We start from the raw sequence: 23,811 nt of genomic DNA on the forward strand, positions 1-23,811 counted from the left end.
CCTTGGTATTTGTTGTTTCTGAAATATATTAAATGTCAATTAATTTAAAATGCTTTTAATGTTAGTCCAACACCTCACATAAGTGTAAAATCAGCAGCTGATTCAAAATGGCACAAGGAAAATGTGGAGCCTTCCTTGCAAAAAATGACTAATCTTGTGACAGCACCAAAGCCACATTCCTTTGAAAAGCACTTTATTAACATAATGTATCATGATAAATAAGGCTCTTGGTAGTAGAGAGACAAGGTGAGAAGGTAATGAGATGGCATGCCTCATAAGATTCCTACCAGCTCTAAACTCTATGATAGGACAGAAATACTAGGCTGAGTTTGTCCCATTAATTTTGTGTTATTCATTTTATTCCATCATAATTGAACTACATGAACTTATAATCATGAATTCTCCTAAAATTTGCTACCTCCTTTCTCCAGCCTTCTGTAGCTACAGGTCTATACCTTATATTTAGGTCCTCTTTTCCTATACTGAATGGACCCATTGCCACAATGAAGATAGTCACCCTCACACTCTTAAATGATCACAAAGCCCTGTTTTTATTGGCTCTGGCTATTATGATTTTAAATGTGTCACTGTCCTAAGTAGCTAAGAAAACCATTCCCAGCTTAGCAGTTTCATGGAACAACACAGTCAAGAGCGTGGCATCACTGTCATGGTTCCAACAGTCTACCTACAATCACACTCCTTGTGCAAAATATGTAGCTATAGAAAGTTAAGAACCATAAACACACATACACGAAATGATGCACAACTACAAACTGCATCTCTCCACTGAACCAGGCTGTGTCTGTTCACCCTTCTGTCGCCATCCCCAGCTCTGTGGCTGCTGAAAGATCCACGGCTTCTCCTGTTTCTTCTTCTTTTGTTTCAGCCCTTTCACTTACATTCTCATTCTCCATCTCTGTTTCCACCTTTTCTCCTGTCTCACCTGGAAAAGTAATCCAAAGAGATAATATGAAACACTCACTTAGCATTAACAACAAATTGCTTCCATAGTTTGTTTCCAATGGGGCAGTTTTTGCTCTTAGGTCTATGCAGAAAGTTTCTTTGGTGGTATCAAGAAAGGCAAGTGTGGCCAATGTCAAGTCCCTGAACATCTTGGTGTCTTGGCATTCTAAATAAAATCAGGATGCAAAATTACCCAAGAAATGGCAATAGAACATACTAGAATGTTTCATCTCTATATAAGTCAAAAGATGGTCCAGGGTTGGCCAAAAATCTGTCTTATTTGACCATTATGGTATTTAAAGAAAACATTCATTAAAGACATAGAGCTTGCTAGCATTTAAAAGTCTAGATATTGCAAATGTAACTCCCTAAAATCAGTTTGGGCAACATTGGCTCCCATTCACAAGCAGCAGCTTCCTGAGGTCCTCTGAGAGTCTCCATGGAATCCTACAGGCCCCATTTCACTCATTTTCAGCATGGTCACTAATCATTTGTTCACCTTAATTCTGGATCCTCTTACCATATAAAGAGCTTGATGAAAAGTGAGCTTGGACAAATTCAGAAATTTTGACATGTTGCCTTCAAGGGATGATTTTGATTTTTTTTCCAAGCATGGTCTAAAAATATATGTTTTTACTTGCTTCTCCCTTCTGACTCATAGCACTTTTTTTTTTGCATTTTTAGTAAAACATCTGCCTCAATAAAGTATAATAATTTGTTTACATTCTGCCTTCCCCCAATAAACTGAGGGTCCCTGAGATCAGGGATTATCTCCTACTCATTCTGCATCCTGAGCACCTAGCATATGCTTAGGCACTCAAAAAATACTCAGTTGGGTCAGAGTGATGGCATACACCTATAATGCCAGCAACTCAGGAGGCTAAGGCAGGAGGATCACAAGTTTAAGACCAGCCTCAGCAACTTAGCAAGCCTGGGTCTCAAAATGACATAAAATATAAAAAGGATTGGGGATGTAGCTCAGTGGTAAAGTGCTCCTGGGTTCAATCCCCAATAGCAAAAAAAAAAAAACCTGAGTTGGGCTGGGGGTATATTTCAGTGATAGAGCATTTGCTCAGCGTGTACAAGGTGCAAGATTTGTTCCCTAGCACCACAAAAACCTGAGTTAGTAAATTAAAGAATTAAGAAACAGATGGTTATAATTAATGTTTCACTTAATTATACAATACTATGAAGCTAATGTTATCAAAATGTAAATCATGCCTCAGAAAAAAATGTTACTTTTAGTTATAACTCCAACAAACAATATACTCCAAGAACAGCATAAATATCATTTTATGCTGATAAAGCAGATTTAAAATTTTTTAAATACCACATACCAAAACAATATATTTCTTTAGCCTTCTCATAAAGATAAAAAGATAAGGCTGGGGGAATAGCTTAGTGGTAGAATTTTTGCTTAGCATGTGCAAAGCCTTGGGTCCAATCACCAGCCCCCAAAACAAACAAGCAAACAAAAACAGGACAGGAATAGAATGACAATAATTTTCTAAGGATGTGCTTAACCGAGATGAAAATTACATTCTAAAAGCTATATTCTTTGTGTGTTCTTTCATTAGAAGGTAAAATCCTCCACTAATAATTTGTTCACCTTAATTCTGGATCCTCTTACCATGTAGAGAGCCTAATGAAAAGTGAACTTGGACAAATTCAGAAATTTTAACATGTTGCCTTCAAGGGATGATTTTTTTTTTTTTTTTTTTTTTTTTTTTTTTTGGTACCAGGAATGGAACCCAGAGGCACTTAACCACTGAGCTACATCCTCAGCTCATTCATTTATTTATTTATTTTTTATTTTGAAACAAGGTCACTCTAAGTTGCTCAGGGCCTTGCTAAATTGCTGAGGCTGGCTTTCAACAATCCTCCTGCCTCAGGCTCTCAAGCTGCTGGATTATCGGTGCACACCACAGTATCTGGCCAAGGGACGATTCTATTTAACCATCAGACTCTAAGTTAAAAATCTCGACACTATAAATAAAGACTATGCTTTAGAAGAGATTTTCTGGAAAGCTGGATTGAGGCTGGATGGAATGCTTGTTTCCCAGGATGGAAGCCTTTTTGGTTTGGGTAATGAACTTCAGCCACCTGAAAGACTTCAGTGACTGTGTGTCAGGCTCCCCCTCCCCCAGTGCTGGTCTGTGGAACTCATCTAAATAAACATTCTGAATCTCTAACAGCCTGACTTTACCTTCAGTGTGTTGGTCTGCTTGGTTAGTGTGAATTTTTCCATCCATTTCCACATTTGCCGCTGTCTCTGGAATTCCTTCTGGTTGCTCCATGCTTCCAACTATTCTTTCAGGTTGAATCTGCTCCATGTTTTCAGGACCTTCAGAAGTTGTGTGGAGTAAGTCGTTCATTACAGGAGTTTGCACAGACTGACTTCTGTACAATATTTCTGATGTTAAATTCTCTTTGGAAATTGTTTCTAGAAGCTGGGATTGCTCCTCGTTTCCCACTGTTTCTTGAAATTTCTGTTCTTCATTAGTTTCCACAAACTGACTTCCTTCCAACATTTCTGGAGATTTGTTCTCTTTGGGAATTGCTTCTAGAAATTGGGACTGTTCATCTTTTCCCGTTGCTTCTGGAGGCTGCAGCTCTCCATCTGTTTCCAGAGGCTGAATGTTCTCCATTGTTCCTGGAGGTTGCATCACTGCAACAGTTGGTGGATTCTCAGCATCTTCCCTTGTTCCAGAGGAGTTCCTCTCTCCTGCTGTCCCTGAAGATGGATCCTTGACTTCTGAAAGTTCAGTCTGAGCATTTCCTTTTACAGCCTGAACTTCTGTCATTGTTTCCACATCTTTCTTCTTTTCTTTTGCTCCTGGGGTATCATCTCTGCCACCTAGATGAGGTGCCTCAGATTCCGCAGGTCCTTGGAGAGGCTGAGTCTTCTCTGTAGGTCCTATCTGGCCTATGGCATCCTTTTCAGGGGCTACCTCCTTTGCCAGGGGCCGTTCACGGGATACAACACCATTAGCTGTAGGCACCACTGATGCCTTGGGCTTCTCCAGAGGGGGAAGGCTTTCCCTTTGTATGTTGCCATGAAATATGGATTCTTTTCCTGGTGTGCGGGGTGTGGGTTGGGCAACACAGGACTCACTTTCTTCTGTGGTAGATAAACATTCATTTGAAGTTACTTTTTGATCATTACATTGGGGGGGGGGGAGGAAAGAGAAAACACAAAATATTATTTTAGTTTTTGTCTTGAAAAAGTGAACCGATATCAAGAAGTAGATTTAATACTTCAAGACATACCATGACCCTCTCTCCAGGTCAAAGGCCTTTATGTCTTTACCCCAAACACCTCACCTCAAACTTCACCGAGTTTTCTCTTTGCTCATTGTGCACCTTCTCATGGCTCCTATCCCATATTCTAACTTAGCAAAGTCCACTTGTTTCACATGTTCTTTTCTCTGTCCTACCCTTTCTCCTCTTTAGGATTGGGAGGTTTCCCAGTGTGTGACCCTTGGGCTCTTGGGAAGGTCTCACTTTCCTTCTAACAAAGAATGGTCCCCAGTGAATGGAAAATGCTCCATGATGGAGGAAATCTAGTAGGTGAAGGCAATGGTGTCTAGGAAGGGGAGTGACAAGGATTGCTTGACCTGAGTTTCCTGTCATTTTAGGGGCACAATGAGAAGGAAAACAAAGGAAAGTTGGAAACATGCATTTTACTTCCTGTCTCTTCTGGCTCCTTCTGCATCTGTTGTGGCCTTGGGAAAATAGTTCCCAGGGATCTCATGGGTGTCTCTCTCCCACCCATCTCAGAGTTGCATGAGAATCGTGTCTCATGAAACACTGGGCGCAAAAGTGCTCTCAACAGTTTACAATAAGCAAATTTGCAATGTGTTTATATCCATTAACCCAGTAATCCTACTTCTAGAAGTTTATCTTAAAAGCTTAAAACTTAGAAAATGCTTCGAGGGAAAAAAAATCTATCATTCAAGTGTTCTTTATAATAGCAAAAGCTGAAAAACATGGGCTGGGGTTGTGGCTCAGTGGCAGAGCGCTTACCTAGCATGTGTGAGGCACTTGGGTTCGATCCTCAGCACCACATATAAATAAATTAAAAATAAAGGTACATCAACAACTAAAAAACATTTAAAAAAAGAAAGCTGAAAAACAACTTAAAAGTCTAACAAGTTGGGGGGTACAGATAAATAGTATACTAAATGAAATACTATACCATGAATAGATGATTATAAAGACCATAAGCTTAAATAAGAAAATAATTATGACATGTCTTAAAAATTGGCACTTGTAGTTGGGTTGACCAAATGAAACAGTGCATATAAAGCATTTATTAGCCTGAAGTCTGCAGTTCATCTAAGAGCTCAGTAAGCGAGTTACCAGTTTTAAATATAGTATGATTACAGTGATCAAAAGGAAGGCAGTGAGGGAAGGAGAAGGAGAGGAAAAATAAATCACAAATGGAGTGTGGAAAGACTGGGAAAAAAGAAACCAAATGTTAAAATGGGTCTCTAGGTGATATTTTCTTCTTCTTTTTTTCCCCAAGAGGTTTTTTTTTTTCTTCCTTTTTTCTTTTTACCACCACAATTATATAAACATATAGTTTAAAAAGTTATCTGCTGATCCAATGTTAACTCCCCTCCCATTTCCCCTTCTCTAGGGGCAAATATTTTAATTCTCTTAGCTGTTTTAGAGAAATATATATATCTCCCTAATGAGCTTAAATTTTACCCTAAAAGCATGAAGAACAAGAATTATGAACAAGGGGCTGAGCTGTGGCTCAGCGGTAGCGCACTTGCCTGGCATGTGTGAGGCACTGGGTTCAGTTCTCAGCACCGCATATAAATACATAAATAAAATAAAGGTCTATCAACAACTAAAAAAATATTTAAAAAAAGAATTGTGAACAAGCAGGAAATAATACCAAGATTAATAAATGGGATGGTATCAAATAAAAAAGATTTTTCAACTGCAAAGGAAACAAGAGCATGAAGTGAGAGCCTATGGAATGGGAGAAAAATCTTTGCCAGTTACTCTTCTGACAGAATATACCAAAAAAACTCAAAAAACTTACCACAAGAAAATAATAACCGGGCTAGGGTTGTAGCTCAGTGGTAGCGCACTTGCCTAGCATGTGTAGGGCCCTGGGTTCAATTCTCAGCATCACATATAAATAAAGTATAATAAACGTCCATCAACAACTAAAAAAGTATTTTAAAAAAAAAACAATAATAGGGGCTGGGGATGTGGCTCAAGCAGTAGCGCGCTCGCCTTGTGTGCGTGCGGCCCGGGTTCGATCCTCAGCACCACATACAAACAAAGATGTTGTGTCCGCCAAGAACTAAAAAATAAATATTAAAAAATTCTCTCTCTCTCTCTCTCTCTCTCTCTCTCTCTCTCTCTCTCTCCCCCCCCCTCTCTTAAAAAAAAAAACAAAACAATAATAATAACCCAATCAGTAAATGAGCAAATGAACTAAACAGACACTTCTCAGAAGAAGAAATACAAACCAGGCTCAGTGGCACCCACCTGTAATCCCAGCAGCTCGGGAGGCTGAGACAGGAGGATCATGAGTTCAAAACCCAGCACAGAGCAAAAAGTGAGATGCTAAGCAACTCAGTGAGACCCTGTCTCTGAATAAAATGCAAAATAGGGCTGGGGATGTGGCACAGTGGTTAAGTGCCCCTGAGTTCAGTCGCTGGTACCAAAAAAAAAAAAAAGAAGAAGAAGAAAAAGAAATACAAATGGCCAACAAATATATGAAAAAATGTTCATCATCTTTAGCAATCAGGGAAATGCAAAGCAAAGCTACACTGAGATTTCATTTCGTTCCAGGTAGAATGGCCACTGTCAAGAATACAAATAACAATAAATGCTGGAGAGGATTAGGGAAAAGGAAACACTATGACACTGTTGGTGGGATTGTAAATTTGTACAACCACTGTGGAAATCAGTATGGTGCTTCCTCAGAAGCCCAGTAATAGAACCACCATATGACCCAGCTATACCTCTCCTCAGTATTTATCCTAAAGAATTAAAGTCAGCCAACTACAGTGATACCTGCATACCCACGTTTATAGCAGCACAATTCACAATAGCCAAATTATAGAACCAGCCCAGGTATCTGTCAATGAATGAATAGATAAAGAAAATGTGGCATATATACACACTGGGGTTTTATTCACCACAAAAAGAATGAAATTATGTCATTTGCAGGAAAATGGATGGAACTTGAGAACATTATGTTAAGTAAAATAAGCCAGACTCAGAAAGTTAAGGATTGTATATTTTCTCTTATATATGAAAGCTACAGAGAAGAAGGGGGGAAGGGGGGAGGAAATCTCATGAAATGAGAAGGGGGACCAGGGGGAGGGAGGAGGGGGAAGGAGGGGGGACATACCAGGGAATATAGTACATTAAATTGTGTTGTTTGTGTGTACAAATAACGTCACAATGAATCCCACTATTATGTACAATTATAACGCACCAATAAAAATTAATTAAATAAAAAGAAAAGAAGATTACATTAAAATCCTTCAGTCTGATATTTATCTGAAAAAATAAATTGTGAGTAGGGTTTTGTTAAGCAATTAAATCAATACACATGCCCAGGACTGAGGTTTAGTTTAGTCACTGAAGAGCACATGTGCTTAGCATGTGCAAATCCCTGGGTTCAATCCCCAGCACCAAATTTTACACACCACACACATAACTATATAGCTCAACCATTTTATTCCCTAGACATTTTCCCATGAGAAAAGAAAACATGCATCTGTACAAAGACTTGTTCACAAAAGTTTGTAGCAGCTTAATTTGTAATAACCCGAAACTGGAAACAACCTAGATTTACATCAACAGATGAATAAAGAAACTGATTGAGGTATATCCACACAATGGAATACTACACAACAACAAAAAAGAAACGGCCCATTGATAAGTGCAACAACATAAATGCTTTTCAAAATAATTATGCTGAGTAAAAGAAGATGGAAAGATTACATACTATATGATCCCATTTTATAAACTAGAAAGTGCCAACTTATCTAATAGTGACAGAAAGCAAAACAGTGTCTGGGGACTGGGATTGGGATGCGCCAGAATGGATTTCAAAGGAACATAAGGAAATGTTGGCAGTTAACGTTCAATATTTGGATTGGGTTGATGCTTCCATGGGTACACACATAAGTCTTGGTACAAACTTACTAAAATGTGCTGTCACATCTCACAACTAAACACTCAAGGTCACTCCAGGTGAACTGGGTTGCATGAAATAATCACAGAGACAGAGAAATACCTTTTTCTTTGGGTCCTGTGACGGCTCCTCCAATATTAGGGGTCCGTGGAAAGAGAGAGAGAGAGAGCACGTGCTGACCCCTTTTATTGAGGAGAAGCCATTCAAATGAAGCAAGGGATTAGGTTTCAGGTGGTTGAATCTAGCTTCCTGATGTCTGCTGTCGCAGATTGAGTGACATCTAGGGAGGCCATTCCCATTTCCTGAGCTGTGTGGGGATCATGGCAGAGCAAGTAAAAAGACCAGAGCCAGGCCCACCCAAACAGAGGGGCAAATCTGTGCACTCAGTGCCCATAGTTCACACACACACAGCCCATGGCTGGATTTTGCCACATCTCCATGTTCTCATCCCTCCCGGCTAAGGGGTGCTCGGTTCCTATGTGCTCCGTAAATATGTGCTGTTCACTGTATATCAACTATACCTCCCCTGAACTGCTTATTTTTAATATAAAAATAAATAAAATGAAAAAAAGAATCCTGAGTAGGGGAGAGAATTGATCTGATTTGGATTTTTAAAACCTCCCTCTTTGGGGACTGGGATTATAGCTCAGGGTACAGAGTGTGCTTAGCAAGCTAGGGGCTCAATCCCTAGCACCAAAAAGACATGCATCCATCCACACATACTCCTGAAGAATGAATCAGAGATGGGCAGCACAAATCTCAAGGTTACCAGTAACTTCTGAGAGAAAATAGTTATGAGAGGTAAAAATGACTGAACATAATGACTGATCCAGGGGGTGAGGGAAAGGAGGAAGAAGGAGGATCTTGGGTAACACTGGCCCAAAGCTTGGCTGCTGGAAACAGAAGACAAGGATGAAAGAACCTGGGCTGTAGAGAGGCATGGCTTGTCTCGGGGCATGGTGTGTCAGGGATGGGCTGTAGATTGTGCATCCTAGTGGCAAACTCTAGGGGACAACTTGACATATGGGCCTGTCCAGAAATTTACGTAACAGCCTGGAGCTGAGCTCTCTATCTTACTAACACATTTGCTATGTGTCTGGAGAAGGGTAGTTTTTGCATAGAGGCAAAAAAGAAGAGGAAAGTCTTGGGGTAGAGGAGGAATTGAAGGAGGAGAGAAGAGAGAAACAGCATTTGTATCTCTATCCTGCCTTGAGTCTAGTTGAGAAACCTACAGAGAGAGCTAGAGGTGAAGAAGCAGAACTCAGGGACAATTATATGAGATTCAGGGCATCAGCTGTCAGTTTTGAGGGTCCATATGACAGAACTGGGGAGAGGGCTGTCCTTCACCTCCCCCTCCTGTCTCATCATGATGGAAGCTTTCAGATTAACAGCAAGTAAAGCAGCTTAATAAAAGAAATCTCTCAGGCCTATAAAGAATCCCATAAGACAAGCCAACTCATTTAGATACCAAACAAAGGATGTTCTGGTAATAATTGCCTTAGGGAATTAACAAGGAAATGTATTAAAGTACTAATCACAGATGTCTGCCAAATTATATTTTCTTATAAAATAGTGATGACAGTGATTAGCTCAGTCAGTAAAATGAGATGAAGCATTTGCATCCACCTGTGCCAGGTGTGGGTGCATTCCAAAGGCAGCATTCTCCCAGAGCACAAAAATTTATACCTTCAAAAATACATGACGTGTCTAAGTCCAGTCCCACCCCAGAAAGAAAACTTGGTAAGAATTTATTTCACCTCAGATGGGACACAAGTGTCCAAGTGATCTGTCAATTTTTGCCCTAGCTAGAACACTTGTGCCCATGATCACAGTGTCAGCTTGCTTTGTGTGTACTTCTCCCAACCTTATCACACATTGGAATTAGGCAAATGTCCTAACATATAATTTTATAGAATACAACCTGAAAATAATCAACCAAGGGGGGGAAACATTACAAAAGGATGTCATTATCTTTAATATTTTTCAAGGGTAAGTTTCAAGGGGATAAAGGATTCTTAAAATGATCACACACAAAAAAAGAAATTGCCAGAAGTGTAGTAACATGTTAATTTTGTCATTTATTTCAGTCAACAGTGCTCTAAATATATTTGAATTTTTTTTTAGTTGTAGGTGAACACAATATCATTATTTCATTTTTATGTGGTGCTGAGGATCAAATCCAGTGCCTCAGACGTGCACAGGTGAGAGCTGTACCACGAGAGCTACCTTGAAAAATACATGAGCTACAACTGCAGCCCCCAGCTCTAAATACTTTTTGAAATGACTATTTGTAAGGTAATACTTCCTAACAAATAGCTCAAAAATTCTTTTTCCTAGGAGATAGAAGAAAACAATTTGCTCTAAAAGGAAAGACCTTGAAAATGACACCTATAATGTACATAGTAGGTTTGAATTCTGGTTTCTCCGTCTGACTCCAGTAAGCCTTATTAAGCCTCCCTGTGCCTCAGCTCACCTCCTATAAAGCAGGACTAGTGTCAGCACCTAACCAGGGAGCTGTGGTGAGGGCTGCATGCGTTAGTATTTGGAAGGTGCCCACACAGGGACTCACAACCACTGAGTGCCAGTCGATAGCATTGTTCTCTCAATGACCTAGCAAGGATGAAATTATAATGGGCAAACACAGAAGTAAAGTGATTTCATCATTTTAATACTGGTACCTTCTCATGAACTACTCCAAAGGAAAAACGTTTAGAGGAAATACATGAAAAGATTGGAAAATAAACGATGTTTTCAGACCATCTCTCAGAGAACACAGCAATAAAGTCTATAATTACCCTAAAACTTCCTTTCTGGCTCTAGGTTTCATACCTTTTGAATTGTATTTACCCTCACCCTGTTGAAAGAAGTATAGTATTTCTTTTTCTTTCTTTCTTTATCTCTCTCCCTTCCCTTCAGTTCCTAATCTCTCTGGGCCTCAATTTCCTTATCTGTAAAGTGGTGATATTGTTTGCTTTGGGGGATTGTTAGGAAAATTAACAGAGGTGCTAATGTGTGTCTAACATGAGAAGATAGTCAGTAAATGGGGATGTGGCACACAGCTCACGTCACAGAGGCACCCTGCTGCAGGGCAGAGGGGTTGGTGCGCCTGCAAGGCTGTGTGTGGTAACAATGACTGGGGAGGGCTTCTTCCAATTTTACAAGGGTCCCTTGACAGCTAGAAGAGACCTGTCAATAAATTATAGCTAAAAATCAACAAAAAAGAATGAACAACTGCAACATTAAAGGGCTTGGATAAACAGTCCCCTAAACACAATGCATTGTATTATTATGCTAAGTGTTAAAATGTGATTGATAGATAATGGAACAGTATTTGTAATGTCAGCAATGATTTAACCAGACTTCACTGGCATTAGTAAAAGCCACTGATAGCTTTTATGTAAATAAATGTTCTGTTCTATTTGCTGGGTTTGATTTCATTTACTCATCAAGTACCCATCAAATGCCTACAATAGGCCAACTCTAGGCTGGGCACAGGGGTTACTGCAGGTAACAAGGAAGATCTGATCTCTGCTATCCTATAACTTACCATCTGCAGGAAAACTCAAACCATTGCGACTTCCTCATTAAGTATAGTACTTGTACATTACCTCTCCTTTTTTGGTACCAGGGATTAAATTAAGGGACACTCGGTCACTGAGCCTATTTTGTATTTTATTTAGAGACAGGGTCTCACTGAGTTGCTTAGCGCCTCACTTTTGCTGAGGCTGGCTTTGAATTTGCAATCCTCCTGCCTCGGCCTAACTAGTCACTGGGATTACAGGCATGTGTCATCGCGATCAGCTGTATACTACCTCTGACCAACGCATCCCCATACACCCTGTCCACAGGTTTTTATGAATCCCCAACATATCTTCTCAAGGTAGAAGAAGATAATGCATTGTTTCTTCTGGTATCCTTACTTGGAAAACCATAAGATGTATTTTTGTTCATAAATAGACGACAGTCTATGCCTAGTCTGTGTTATTATATAATAAATATTTTGAACACATGCATTGTTTCCACATTCAAAGTCGTTTAAAATGTGTCTGTTTTCTGAACCCTACAGTCCATCATATCATACACCACCCTGGGCCTAATCCTTTGGTGCACATTTTCTTTCTTCATTCTGTTGAAAATTGATCCATGCACAAATTTGTTGTGACAGCTGAACTAACAGAACCCTGGTCATAAGCACCGTTGTGATCGACAGACAAAGAAACTAAATACTAGGCAACATTACAGAAGGGATTAGAACTAAAGCTAACATACCTGAAATTCACATTACAGAGGAAGCTTTTCAACTCAGTCCATTGCCTATCAGAAATGAAAAGCTCTTCCCAACAAGGAGAAAACTTGAGGCCAATGTTTCCTAAGACTACGATATCAGACATCGCAAAGGCCTCACTGTGCTGTCTACTACGTTTTCTAGAGTCAGTAAGGAAGGGGGATCCTGGTCCCTGCTGCTGTTATTTCTTCTAACTTTTGAGCTTTGGAACCCAGGGTTGCAGCATGAGCTATTCCCAAAGAGGAATCCATTCATCCTCCTCCTTATTTTCTTACTTTGCTTTCTCAGTTCAATTCTATCTTTTCCATCCATCCAATAAACAGGGACTACTAACAAATGCTATTCTGGATAGTTCTGCCTCTTTCCTACATTACGGTGTGTTTTAAGAACTGTCCTATGTACCATGATACAAATTGCATTTCACTAGCTGGGAGATATGAACAGGGTATAGAGGCCAACTTAAGCAACATTTCATGTAATTAAAGTATAAAATTATTAGCCAAAAAATCCTATAGAGGGTAAATAAAAATCAGACAGACTACTTTTCTTTTTTAATAGAACTATCTGAATTTGCATATCTAAACTTCCTTTTCATCATCACAAAGTATATGAGATGCAGTTTGAAGGCAAACTTAATGTTGATATTTAACTAGGGAGAAACAAGAGCATGTAGTTAGAAAGGTACTTTTGGAACACTTGATGAGCTCACACAGAGATATGGGGCTGCTGCCTCTAAGAGAGACTGACATGTGGGAGCACCAAAGCTTGTCATCGAACCATGACAAAGATTTGCCTCCTTTATTTTTTTTTCAACATTTAAATAGTTTATTATTATAATAAAAATAAAACATGCTCATCTTTGAAATTTTTGAAAATATAGAAAGCTATTCTGAAATTACAATTCTATCATCCAAAAACAAGTCAACATTGTACCGCATGTTCTTTTATTCATATTTTCCCCACAGTATTTTTTTTTATTGGTTGTTCAAAACATTATAAAGCTATTGACATATCATATTTCATACATTAGATTCAAGTTGGTTATGAACTCCCAATTTTACCCCAAATACAGATTGCAGAATCACATCAGTTACACATCCACATTTTTACATAATGCCCTATTAGTAACTGTTGTATTCTGCTACCTTTCCTATCCTCTACTATCCCCCCAGATTTGCCTCCTTTAGATTTACCTTTCCCATTATATTTGTTTTAGATTCCTATAAGAGAAACTCTCATTTTAAAGATGCTGTAATATAAAACATCACTTTTGAAATGATTGATAGCATGTGCCACTGAAAAAGATGGATAGTCATTACTAATATAGGAAAATCTTAACATCTGAGTAGAAATCTAGACTTGTAAAACCAAGGTCACCTCACTGAACAAGGAAATGAGAGAACACCAGGCCTGTGACATGTACATATTAAACACTTGCACACGAGGTGTCTCTAGGAAGAACAGTTGGTATGTACTGAGACACCATACAAGAGTTGGACATGGGTTATCTCCTCCAATCCTCCAGACAACTCCACAGAGGAGATCTGTTGTTATACCATCATACAGTATAGAAAATTTATGGCATCTTTATCTGGGAGAGGCAAATAGCTCCAAGATGGCACAGTTCAGATTTAAGCCCAAGGAAGTTACATTCACCTTAAAGATTCAGGTGATTTTAAAGGCCAACTGTGGTCCCAGAACTTGCACCATCAGCATGACCTTGGAATATTTGTTAATGCTGAATCTCAAGCCCTACCCCAGAGGCACAGAACCAGAATCTGTATTCTAACAAGATCTCCACCCAAACAAGATGATTAGGTTATCTGTGGGGTCACAGGGCAGGCAAAGGGAGCTAGTTAAAGACTGAAGTGGCTGATGAGCACACAGAATTGTTGGGTATTGCACACCTGCCAACATCTGGTGTGGGCTGCATCCTCATGGTAGCATGTCACTATCAGCATGAGAGACAACATATGTATATTGATGTAGCAATGAATCGAGAGACTGAATCAGTCCAAGTGAGCTCCATACTGGGAGGGAGATGGCCCTAATCTTTCTCACCTTGTCCTAGTGAGAAAGCAGCATTGATAAGATGTAAAAGTATAGGCAAGTCTATGTTCCAAAAAAAATTGTATTTACAAAGCTAGATCTAGATCCCTACTCCGAGATCCATGTTCTTAATCTGCACTCTACGTTGTCTCTCAGTGTGTTGAATTCACACACACAAATGCAAGGTGTACAGGTCCCTAGAGCCTCTCATAACCATCTAGTCTACAGACACTACATCAGGGCAAGCAAAAGAAAAGAAAATTAGCCAAATGACACTCTGGAGTTTTTGCCAGTTTTAGGAAAATGAAAAAGGGCAAAAATAGGCACACACAACACACATACAAAATCAGCTTATAGAAAACAAGGAACTTGTCCCTTCTCATTAGCAATGACAGTGAGGGGGGAAATGAGCCAAGAGAATGGTGTGGGGAGGACTCTGCAACAGATCCCTGCTGGGATGGTTGAAGGCAGGTGCTGTCTCTCAGAAAGAGAAACAACAAATAAAAATGATAGGCATTTGGAAAGCCCATCCCAGTGCCTCCCAGTCTCTTTTGTGTCCTGGCACATGTGGAATACGATATTCATAAAGCACACTGAGACAAGTAGAAGAAGCTGCTCCCAGAAGACTCAGGCTGTCAAGACCCTGTCCAGCTGCCCTGAAATCTGGAGAAACACCAACATGTAACCCATTCTCACAAGCTGGGAAACCATGACACACACAACATTGCCGGAGCTAGGAATGCATACCAGTGTCGCCTAGCTTATTTCACCCACCTGCATACAACACTTATTTCCCAGAGGTTTTAGCTATACAAACAATGTGGAGTTAACTTTTTATTCCTTATCTTTATCCTTGGAGAACAAAGCTTGGACATCCTTGGATATATACAAAAGAATGTCTAGAGCTTGAAGGCAATTCCCCAGGAAGGTTTCAAGGGATGTGAGCAACAGCAAAGTCCAGAAATGGGGATTGAAGCTTCTGAGGTCATCATGGCACTGTAAGACACTAACACTCACTGGGGGACCTATATTCTGCTTTAAAAAAAAAATAACCCAGTACAACCCCCACACATCCACACCAGGACTCCAAGTATAGCCAAGACTGATACTTTGTGTCCATTTTAGCAAAACTTTGTGACCCAATGAGTGTTGGGGTATCTTTTCAAACTTAATATTGTAAAATATTAACAAAAGTGAAATTACACAGCAGTTGGGCTGTGTGGCAGTCTTAGAAAAGCATGATTTAACGCTACACAATCAAGCATTGTTTGCTGTGTTTACCTTTCCTGCATGACTAGGAGACTGTTCCCAGCCCAGCACTATTCCCAAGCCCAACTTGGCCAGTGCTACCTTTCATCTTCTGCTATCTGTTGGGTCTTGAGTCCTCTGCTTCTCTAAGTAGTCCTCTCATCTGCCCTCTCATCTCAAATCCCCAATTCTGTCAATCCATCTATTCACCCATTTCCCCATTCAATAGTTAACTATTGACTGCATTTTTCTTATATGTAAGATATAAGACAATATAAGTTTCTGGCAGAATCAGGACTAGATCCCAGATGGAAGCGGAGGTTATGAAAAACAGCAAGGGCTTTGAACTCACACTCACAGGGCTTAAGCCTCAGCTCCATCACTTGCTACCTCTGAGATCCTGGGAAAGTTACTTATGCTTAATAAGCTTTAATATTCTACTTGAATTTGGTGCTATTAACATATGCTCACCAGGCGCAGTGGTACCTATAATCCCAGCTTTGAGGGAAGCCGAGGCAGGAGGATCACACAGCCTCAGCAACTTAGTGAGGCACTAAGCAACTCAGTGAGACCCTGCCTCTAAATAAAATACAAAATAGGGCTGGGAATGTGGCTCAGTGGTCAAGTGCCCCTGAGTTCAATCCCTGGTACCACTGCGTCCTCCCCCCCCAAAAAAAAAACCACATTTGCTTTATAAGAGTACTGTGGGCATTGAAATCAATAAGATAACCTCTACCTAATCTCCTGACTTCTGCTCCATACTCCTGTTTTGATGTGGCTGCATAAACCTCTGAAAAGTTTGCCTTAAAACAAACAAACAAAAAAAAAAAACACATTTATTTTGTAGGTGTAGATGGACACAACACAATGCCTTTATTTTTATGTGGTCCCACCTGTACTAGGTGAGCGCTCTACCGCTGAGCCATAATCCCAGCCCCAAGGTCTGTCTTTTCTTTCTTCCTTTTTTGTGGTACTAGGGATTAAACCCAGGGGTGCTCCATCACTAAGCTATATCCCCAGACCTTTTTATTTTTTTTTTATTTTGAGACAGGGTCTTACTAAGTTGCCAAGACTGGCCTCCAATTTCTGATCCTCCTGCCTCAGTTTCCGCAGTAGCTGGAATTATAGGTATGCTACACCATGCTTGGCTGAAAGTTTTTGATTTTTTGAAAAAGATTTATTTTATTGTTGATGAAGGTATAAACTGGCACAGCTCTTACAGAAGGTATTTTGGCTGTTTCTATCAAAATTGTTGATGTCTAGTAATACTACTCTGACCTAGTAATGCTTTTCTGGGAAATCTCCCTGGAGATATAATTGTACACATTCAAAATGATGTATTCACAAAGGAACTCACTGTAACATTGTTGTAACAGGAAAAGACTGGAAACAAATCCAAAGTCCCTCAGTAGGGGACTGGTTAAACAAATCGCACAACAGATTATTTTTGTAGGTGTAGGAAAGGAGAAATAAGTTCTTAATATATAAATGTGGAAAAGTCTTCATCTTTTTTTAATATTTATTTTTTAGGTGTAGATGGACACAACACAATGCCTTTATTTTTATGTGGTGCTGAGGATCAAATCCAGGTCCCTCCAGTGCTAGGCGAGCACACTACCGCTGAGCCACAATCCCAGCCCAAAAGTCTTCATCTTGTTAGGTAAGAATCAAGGTGAAGAACAGTGAGTATAATACATTTTAAATATAAATGAGAGAGGGAAAGAAATAATATTTCCAATTCATATAGAAACTTTAAAAGAAAATACCCCCCCTGCCAAAAAAAGAAAACCCAAACTAATGTGATTGGGACTAAGCAGATAGTGGAAATGGAGTGGGAGGTGTACTCTTCACTGCATGACTTTTTCAAATATTTTCACATTTTTGAACCAGTTCTTATATTCTGTTTTTATTTATTTATTTTTAAATATTTTTTAATATATTTAAGTTGTAAATGGACAAAATACCTTTTTTTTTTGAGAGAGAGAGAGAGAGAGAATGTTTTTAATATTTATTTTTTAGTTTTCGGCAGACACAACATCTTTGTTTGTATTTGGTGCTGAGGATTGAACTCGGGCCACACCATGCCAGGCGAGCGCGCTACCGGCTTGAGCCACATCCCCAGCCCTATATTCTGTTTTTATTTACTGTATGCCATAGCCAGGCCTCCCACAAAGACATACCAAGAACTTAAGACTCGTTCTGGAGACTTATAGCATTTGAAAAATCCCATTTAAGTATTCCCGTATACAAGAAAAGCCTATACAAATTGATTTTAATATTAATGATGTTTGTTCTTCAACTATAAAGGGAAAATGTTTGGTTAGTACTGAAATGTCTCCATGTGAAAATATAGTTTGAAGCCAGAAGGTGTGCCCAAGGTACAAAGAACAATTCAACTAACTGTGAAATTCAAGCCTCCCGTGAGTGCCTAGGCAGCAGAGACCCAAGCATCTAGTGAAAGTTCAGGTTAAAACAAAGAAACGAGTACAGCTATCGGTGGAAATGTACACATTAGCCTAGCAATGAATTTGCCAATAATTACCTTCTATTTACTCTATCTATGTTGGTGCTTAAAATGTAAAGTCTCGGGAAGGAGAATCCTACCAGAAAGGGAGGGCATTTATATTAGGAAACAATGGAGCATTATTAATGTTATCAGGGGCTAGTGAAGTGAAGAAGGGATCTGAGGCAAAGGTCTATAGACCCCAGGTGACATTAAAGTCTGTGGAGTCAACATAACCTTTGTGTTCAGATTCAATCTAATTTTCCTTTTGGAAAGAAATTCCTCTTTCTTCATACCTTCTAGCACTTAGTTAAAATCTAAGTGCCCAGGCACTGTTCTTCACTCTGAGTAGCATTAGATAATTCTTTACAACCAGAGGCCAATCTCCACCTCTGTTCCCCCCCACCCCAAAAACATACCTGGGCTTTAGAGTTAAGAAATTGGGGGGAGGAGGAGGGGCTCAGTGTCTGGTAGGTCAAAGCAAACTTCCACATGTCATTAGAATAGATTCTTCCTATGTCACCTAAGGGCTACCTAACAAGTAGCTGCTGACTTAAATTGGAGCCTAGAAAATAAGTACCTTTTGATTTTAATATCACAAGATTTTAGAGATAGAAGAGATCCAAGAGAGAACCTAAATTATTAATGGTTCTATTGCATCATGTACAACACTTTTAAGCTAGAAATTTCTTATAGAAAATTCAGTAAGGCAGATATATCAACTAAAATCCAGTATACAGGATAGTTCATGTATTTTAGTTAACCCATAGAGTTTTAAGGTTGCTAGTGTAAATTTTTAAAAATCTCTTATGGAATTAAGAGTATCTGTCTTTCATGAAGGCACTGGAAGTTTCTTTACAACTATCTATGCATTCTGCTTGAAATATCACTAAAGTTCAATGTCCCCCAACTATTCCTAGTTTAAATTTGGAAGCAAATGTAAACCTCATATTTTACCAACTCTTATTTAAGAATTTTAATGTTTTTCTTGTTATATATTATATTTATCTTATGTCATATGTCTCAAATCACTGAATCCCCGTTAGATATGTGGTCACCCACTATGGAAACTACAAAAACAAAATGATAAAATATTTACATATTAACAATATTAATATTGTATAATGATATTATATATACTATGTGTACATATTACTATTATAAATTAATACATTAATGTGCATTTATGTATTATATTTGTATATGTATTTTATTTATATATAATATATAAATGTTATGTGTTTAAATATTATATATCTTATTTGTATAATACCTAAATAGTAAATATCTTATTTAGGGATTAGAATAAATACTCTTTATTACATTTCTTTTAGAATTTCCATGGTGGGTGACCATATATATATACCTTAATGGGGACCCAGAATGATAGGAGGAAAACCAGATTTAAATCTAGCTAACACAAACTGGTTCAAAGCTCAGATCTGACTCTTAGGAGCCCTGTGACTTGTGATAAATTATTTATTCCTTACCTATAAAATTGAAATAATCATAATACTTGGCCATAGAACTGATATAAAGATTAAATGAACTAATTCATTCAGCAAATAATTACTGAGGATCTATTATGTGGCTAGCATTCCTAGGCACTGGTGATACAGTGAACAAATGCATGTATAGGATGTTTGATGAACTTGGACTGTTGTATTGATTTTTCATTTTAGGTACTGGGGGGTGAATCCAGCATTTCACCACTGAGCTATATCCACGGCCCTTTTAATTTTTTTTTTTTTTGAGACAAGGTCTCACTAGGTTGCTGAGTCTGGCCTGAAACTTGTGATCCCCAGGCTTCAGACTCCCAAGCCCCTGGGATTACAGGCCTGCACCACCACACCCAGCTTGGACAGGCTTGGGTTTGTACCTTGGATTTAAAGAAGGTTTAAACAGGAATGAATTATTTATCAGACCTCCAAGATCATGGAGTTGAAGTGCTGCTAAACATACAATAGTATCCAATTACAAGAGAGTATTGTCTGAGAGAGGATCAGATGCAATACACCTGTTGATTGATTAAATATGTGTTGAACAATTTATGCAGCATATTATTAATTTTCTATACACTAAAACTGGTTGTCAAGTGTTTGAATTTTTTTTCAGAACAACCATGGAAACTTAGAACAGGAACAAAAGCAAGAATAAAATATGAGAGTGTAACTCATGTGAATGGTTATTAATGCTAGTGATATTTTTAAATGAGAGGATTAAAAACCCCATCCCACTAATTAAACCCCCTCCCCAAGAGTTACATTCCTTGAAATATACTTTTTTTTTTAAGTTTAAAAATTTATAATGAGGACTGGGATTGTGGCCTAGTGGCAGAGCGCTTGCCTCACATGTATGAGGCACTGGGTTCAACCCTCAGTACCACATAAAAAGAAATAAAATAAAGGTATTGTGTCCATCTACAATTTTAAAAAAATTAAAAAATTTATAATGATTTGGTTTTCTCCATGTTGAAGAGTAAATCCAGGACCTTGCACATACTGTGTCTGCACTCCATCATTGAGCTACATGCCCAGCCCGATGCTCTACTTAAAAGTAGACCAAGAGACTACTACCAGGATATCTTAGGCTTGGTAGAAGGTAAGAGAAGCCAGTATAAATTAATATATCCCTCTAATCACTCCAGTATCACTTTGTTTCAGTTTTTTAAAATACTGAAACCAATAAGGATTATTATGCAACAGAATGCAAAAATCTACCTGATTCCATAAAATAAAACATGAAACATCTAAGTCATTTTTCCTTGCATTAGCCTCTTTAGGGCATGTTGGAGCACGGGGGTGCTGGCCTCTTTAGGAGAACAGTTAGCAAGCACTGTGCATTAGGAATGGGCTTTCTGTGCTTTAGTGTTTTCAGTGAGAAGGGGTTTGGAATCACTCTCAGAAACGCTTTTGATTTTTTTTTTTTTTTTTTTTTTTTTTTTGCCTTCTTCTTACCTGCTGATTGCTTTCTGTCATCTACTAAAACTAGAAATACAAATTATTACACACCAGTAAATAACAGCAGTACAACGTATTTCTGACTAGGACATGGTGGCTGAGCTTTTAAACAGTACTCAAGACAATCCTGTGCGCTCTACCACAAAATCAAACAGGAAGGCGCTTCTGCTGTTGCAATAACACAAGGTGCTCACAGAAGACCTTTTTAAGTGAAATATTGTTAAGTGAAAATGACAACTTAAGTTAGTCTTGAAGATTGTAAACTAGCATAACATTCAAAGCTTTGTCCAAAATGGTAACCATTCAAAATCCAAGAACTGAAGTCATTCTCTGGTTCATTGATCTGCTTTAATTCTTTTTCATAGTGCTTATCCCTGTCAGAAACTATCTCATCGCTTGTCTCTTGTGTTTATCTCTTCCATTCTTGCTCTCCATACATAGGGTCACTGGTATCTCCAGCATCCAGCCAAACACTGAGCTACTTATTATATAGTATACTCTCGAAATAGACTCATTGAATTTTCTTTATAAGATTCAGTGATGACACCTTTTATCACATATCTCTTTCTCAAGAAATACAGAAGCCAAGGATAGGGGAAAGTATCTGACCTCTTCAAAAGTGCGGGAGGAACCTATTTGATGGAGTGAATGCCGTTCCATATTCTCTGCGTCCTATGCCATCTCGGATGCTAAAACTCTCACGGGGAAGTCCCCGTGAAAATTTCTCATGTGTTTAAGGGAATGTAGTAACCTCCGTAGGGATTTGACACTAGTACCTCGTAATCACATCAACTGACTGGATAAGCCTGCGCCCGGTCATTAGTCCTGCGAGTGACACTGCATGCACAGCGGAGCGCCCCCAAACCGCTGAGCCCTGGGTCGCAGTCGCTGGTTCAGATTTTAGAGATATTGGGGGAGAAGGCGTAGCGCGACTTAGGTTCCCGCTCTCACCCTCCAGGACCGAGCTCGCCTCCTGCTGGGTGGGCTGTGCTCAGATGCATCTTTTGGAACTCCGGGGGAGAAAGCCTACGCGAATCCGCGACCCAGGTTGGGGTGTGGCCGGGGCCCCTGCTCACCGCTGCGGAACTTGCTGTTGTCTCCCGCCTTGTTGAGGGCGCTGCTGGAGCAGCCCATCGCGGCTAGCGTAACCACCTGTCCCAGCCCTGTGCGGGTGTCGCTCCTGGAACCTAGATCCCGTTCTCAACGCAACAGAAGCAGCAGAAGTTCCACCAACTCCGTAGCCCACAGGCTCAGAGCGCAGGCGCACGGCCAAGCGCTGGGTAAGGGGTGCGCACCGGAAGGGGCAAGAGAACTGGGTGCAGGTGAAAGGAGCTAGGGAGTGCAGAGCGCCAGAAAGCTGGAGGGCAAGGAAGCAGAAGACAGTAGGGATACGTAGAATTGAGGGTCCAGGTGAGGGACAGGTGGAGGGTGTGATATAGACAGAAAGAAAAAGCCCCCGAAGCAGGATAGGGATGCTGACTGGGGGCTAGGGCGAATCGCTGGGAGGGATCGTCTGAATCATCCCTAAATAGCCGGGGAGGGGAGGAGGCGGCAGTGGTCAGCGGCTATTGATTGGTAGATTCAGTGTGCGATGGCGGTGTTATTCTTACATAACTCCAGTACAATTACCACAAGGAAGTTTAACACCAGACTATTTAATCTCCCCTCCGATTTCAGCTTGTGTTAATTGTCCCATCCCAGGACTACACTTACCGTCCTGCCTCTGTTTAGTTTGGTTTAATCTGAAGTAGTTCCCTCAGTATTGCTTTGCCTTTCAGGACTGACTTTTCTTTTTAATAGGACAGGCCATTTATTGTAGAATATTCTTCAATTTGGATTGGTCTGATTTCCTTGTGATTGTTTGCTGGGCTGCAGTGTCTGTGTGTTCTCGTCGAAGCACAGGATGCAGTTCGTCTCATTATTGGGAATGTTAACTTTGTTGAGTTAGGTAAGGTGGCATCTGCCAGGTTTCTCCACCGTGGAATCACTGTTTTACCCTTTGCAATTTATGGGAAGCGATTATTCGGCTATGTAAATATTCTGTTTCTCATCAAGTTATCTACTACTCAACACACATTGTTTCTTGCTTGGATCAATTATTACTATGATGGTTATCAAACACTGATTTTCTAATTATATTATTCCTTCTATGTTTATTAGATGGCATTGTACTCTGAGGAAACTTTCCTTTTTTTTTTTTTTACTACTATTTATATCAGCAAACACTCATGAAGTCTTACATTATTCTGTGGGTTGTGGGTTGTATTACAATCTATATTAGTTGTCTGGGGCTGCTATGACAAAATACCATAGACTGGGTGGCTTAAATGACAGAGATATATTTCATCATAGTTCTAGAGGTAAGAAGTACAAAATCAAGGTGTCAGCAGGGCTGGTTTCTTCCAAGGCCCAGTGGATAGCTATACTCTCCATATATCTTCACCTTATTTTCCTAATGTGCATGTCTGTGCCCTAATCTCCACCTCCTATAAGGCCACTGTTGTGTTGGTTTAGGGACCCACACTTGTGATCTCATTTAACCTTAGTTGTTTTCTAAAAGACCCTGTCTCCAGGTACAGTCACATTGAGGGTTAGGGCTTCAACATATGGATGGGACAGGGGCACAGTT

The 23,811-nt window shown here is 39.5% G+C and overlaps 1 protein-coding gene across 1 annotated transcript; it reads right to left on the reverse strand.

Annotated features, from left to right (window-relative positions):
- Positions 1 to 755: 755 nt before the first annotated feature.
- On the reverse strand, positions 756 to 22,375 carry Erich5 (glutamate rich 5). The gene is made up of 3 exons (XM_071602426.1): positions 22,259 to 22,375; positions 3,170 to 4,114; positions 756 to 943 (listed from the first exon to the last, which is right to left on the reverse strand). The coding sequence occupies exons 1-3, from the start codon at positions 22,314 to 22,316 to the stop codon at positions 807 to 809; spliced, it is 1,140 nt and encodes a 379-aa protein (XP_071458527.1). The 5' UTR covers positions 22,317 to 22,375; the 3' UTR covers positions 756 to 806.
- Positions 22,376 to 23,811: the final 1,436 nt, after the last annotated feature.

The sequence above is a fragment of the Marmota flaviventris genome, chromosome 15 (genome assembly GCF_047511675.1).
Source record: "Marmota flaviventris isolate mMarFla1 chromosome 15, mMarFla1.hap1, whole genome shotgun sequence".
Taxonomy (NCBI): Eukaryota; Metazoa; Chordata; class Mammalia; order Rodentia; family Sciuridae; genus Marmota; species Marmota flaviventris.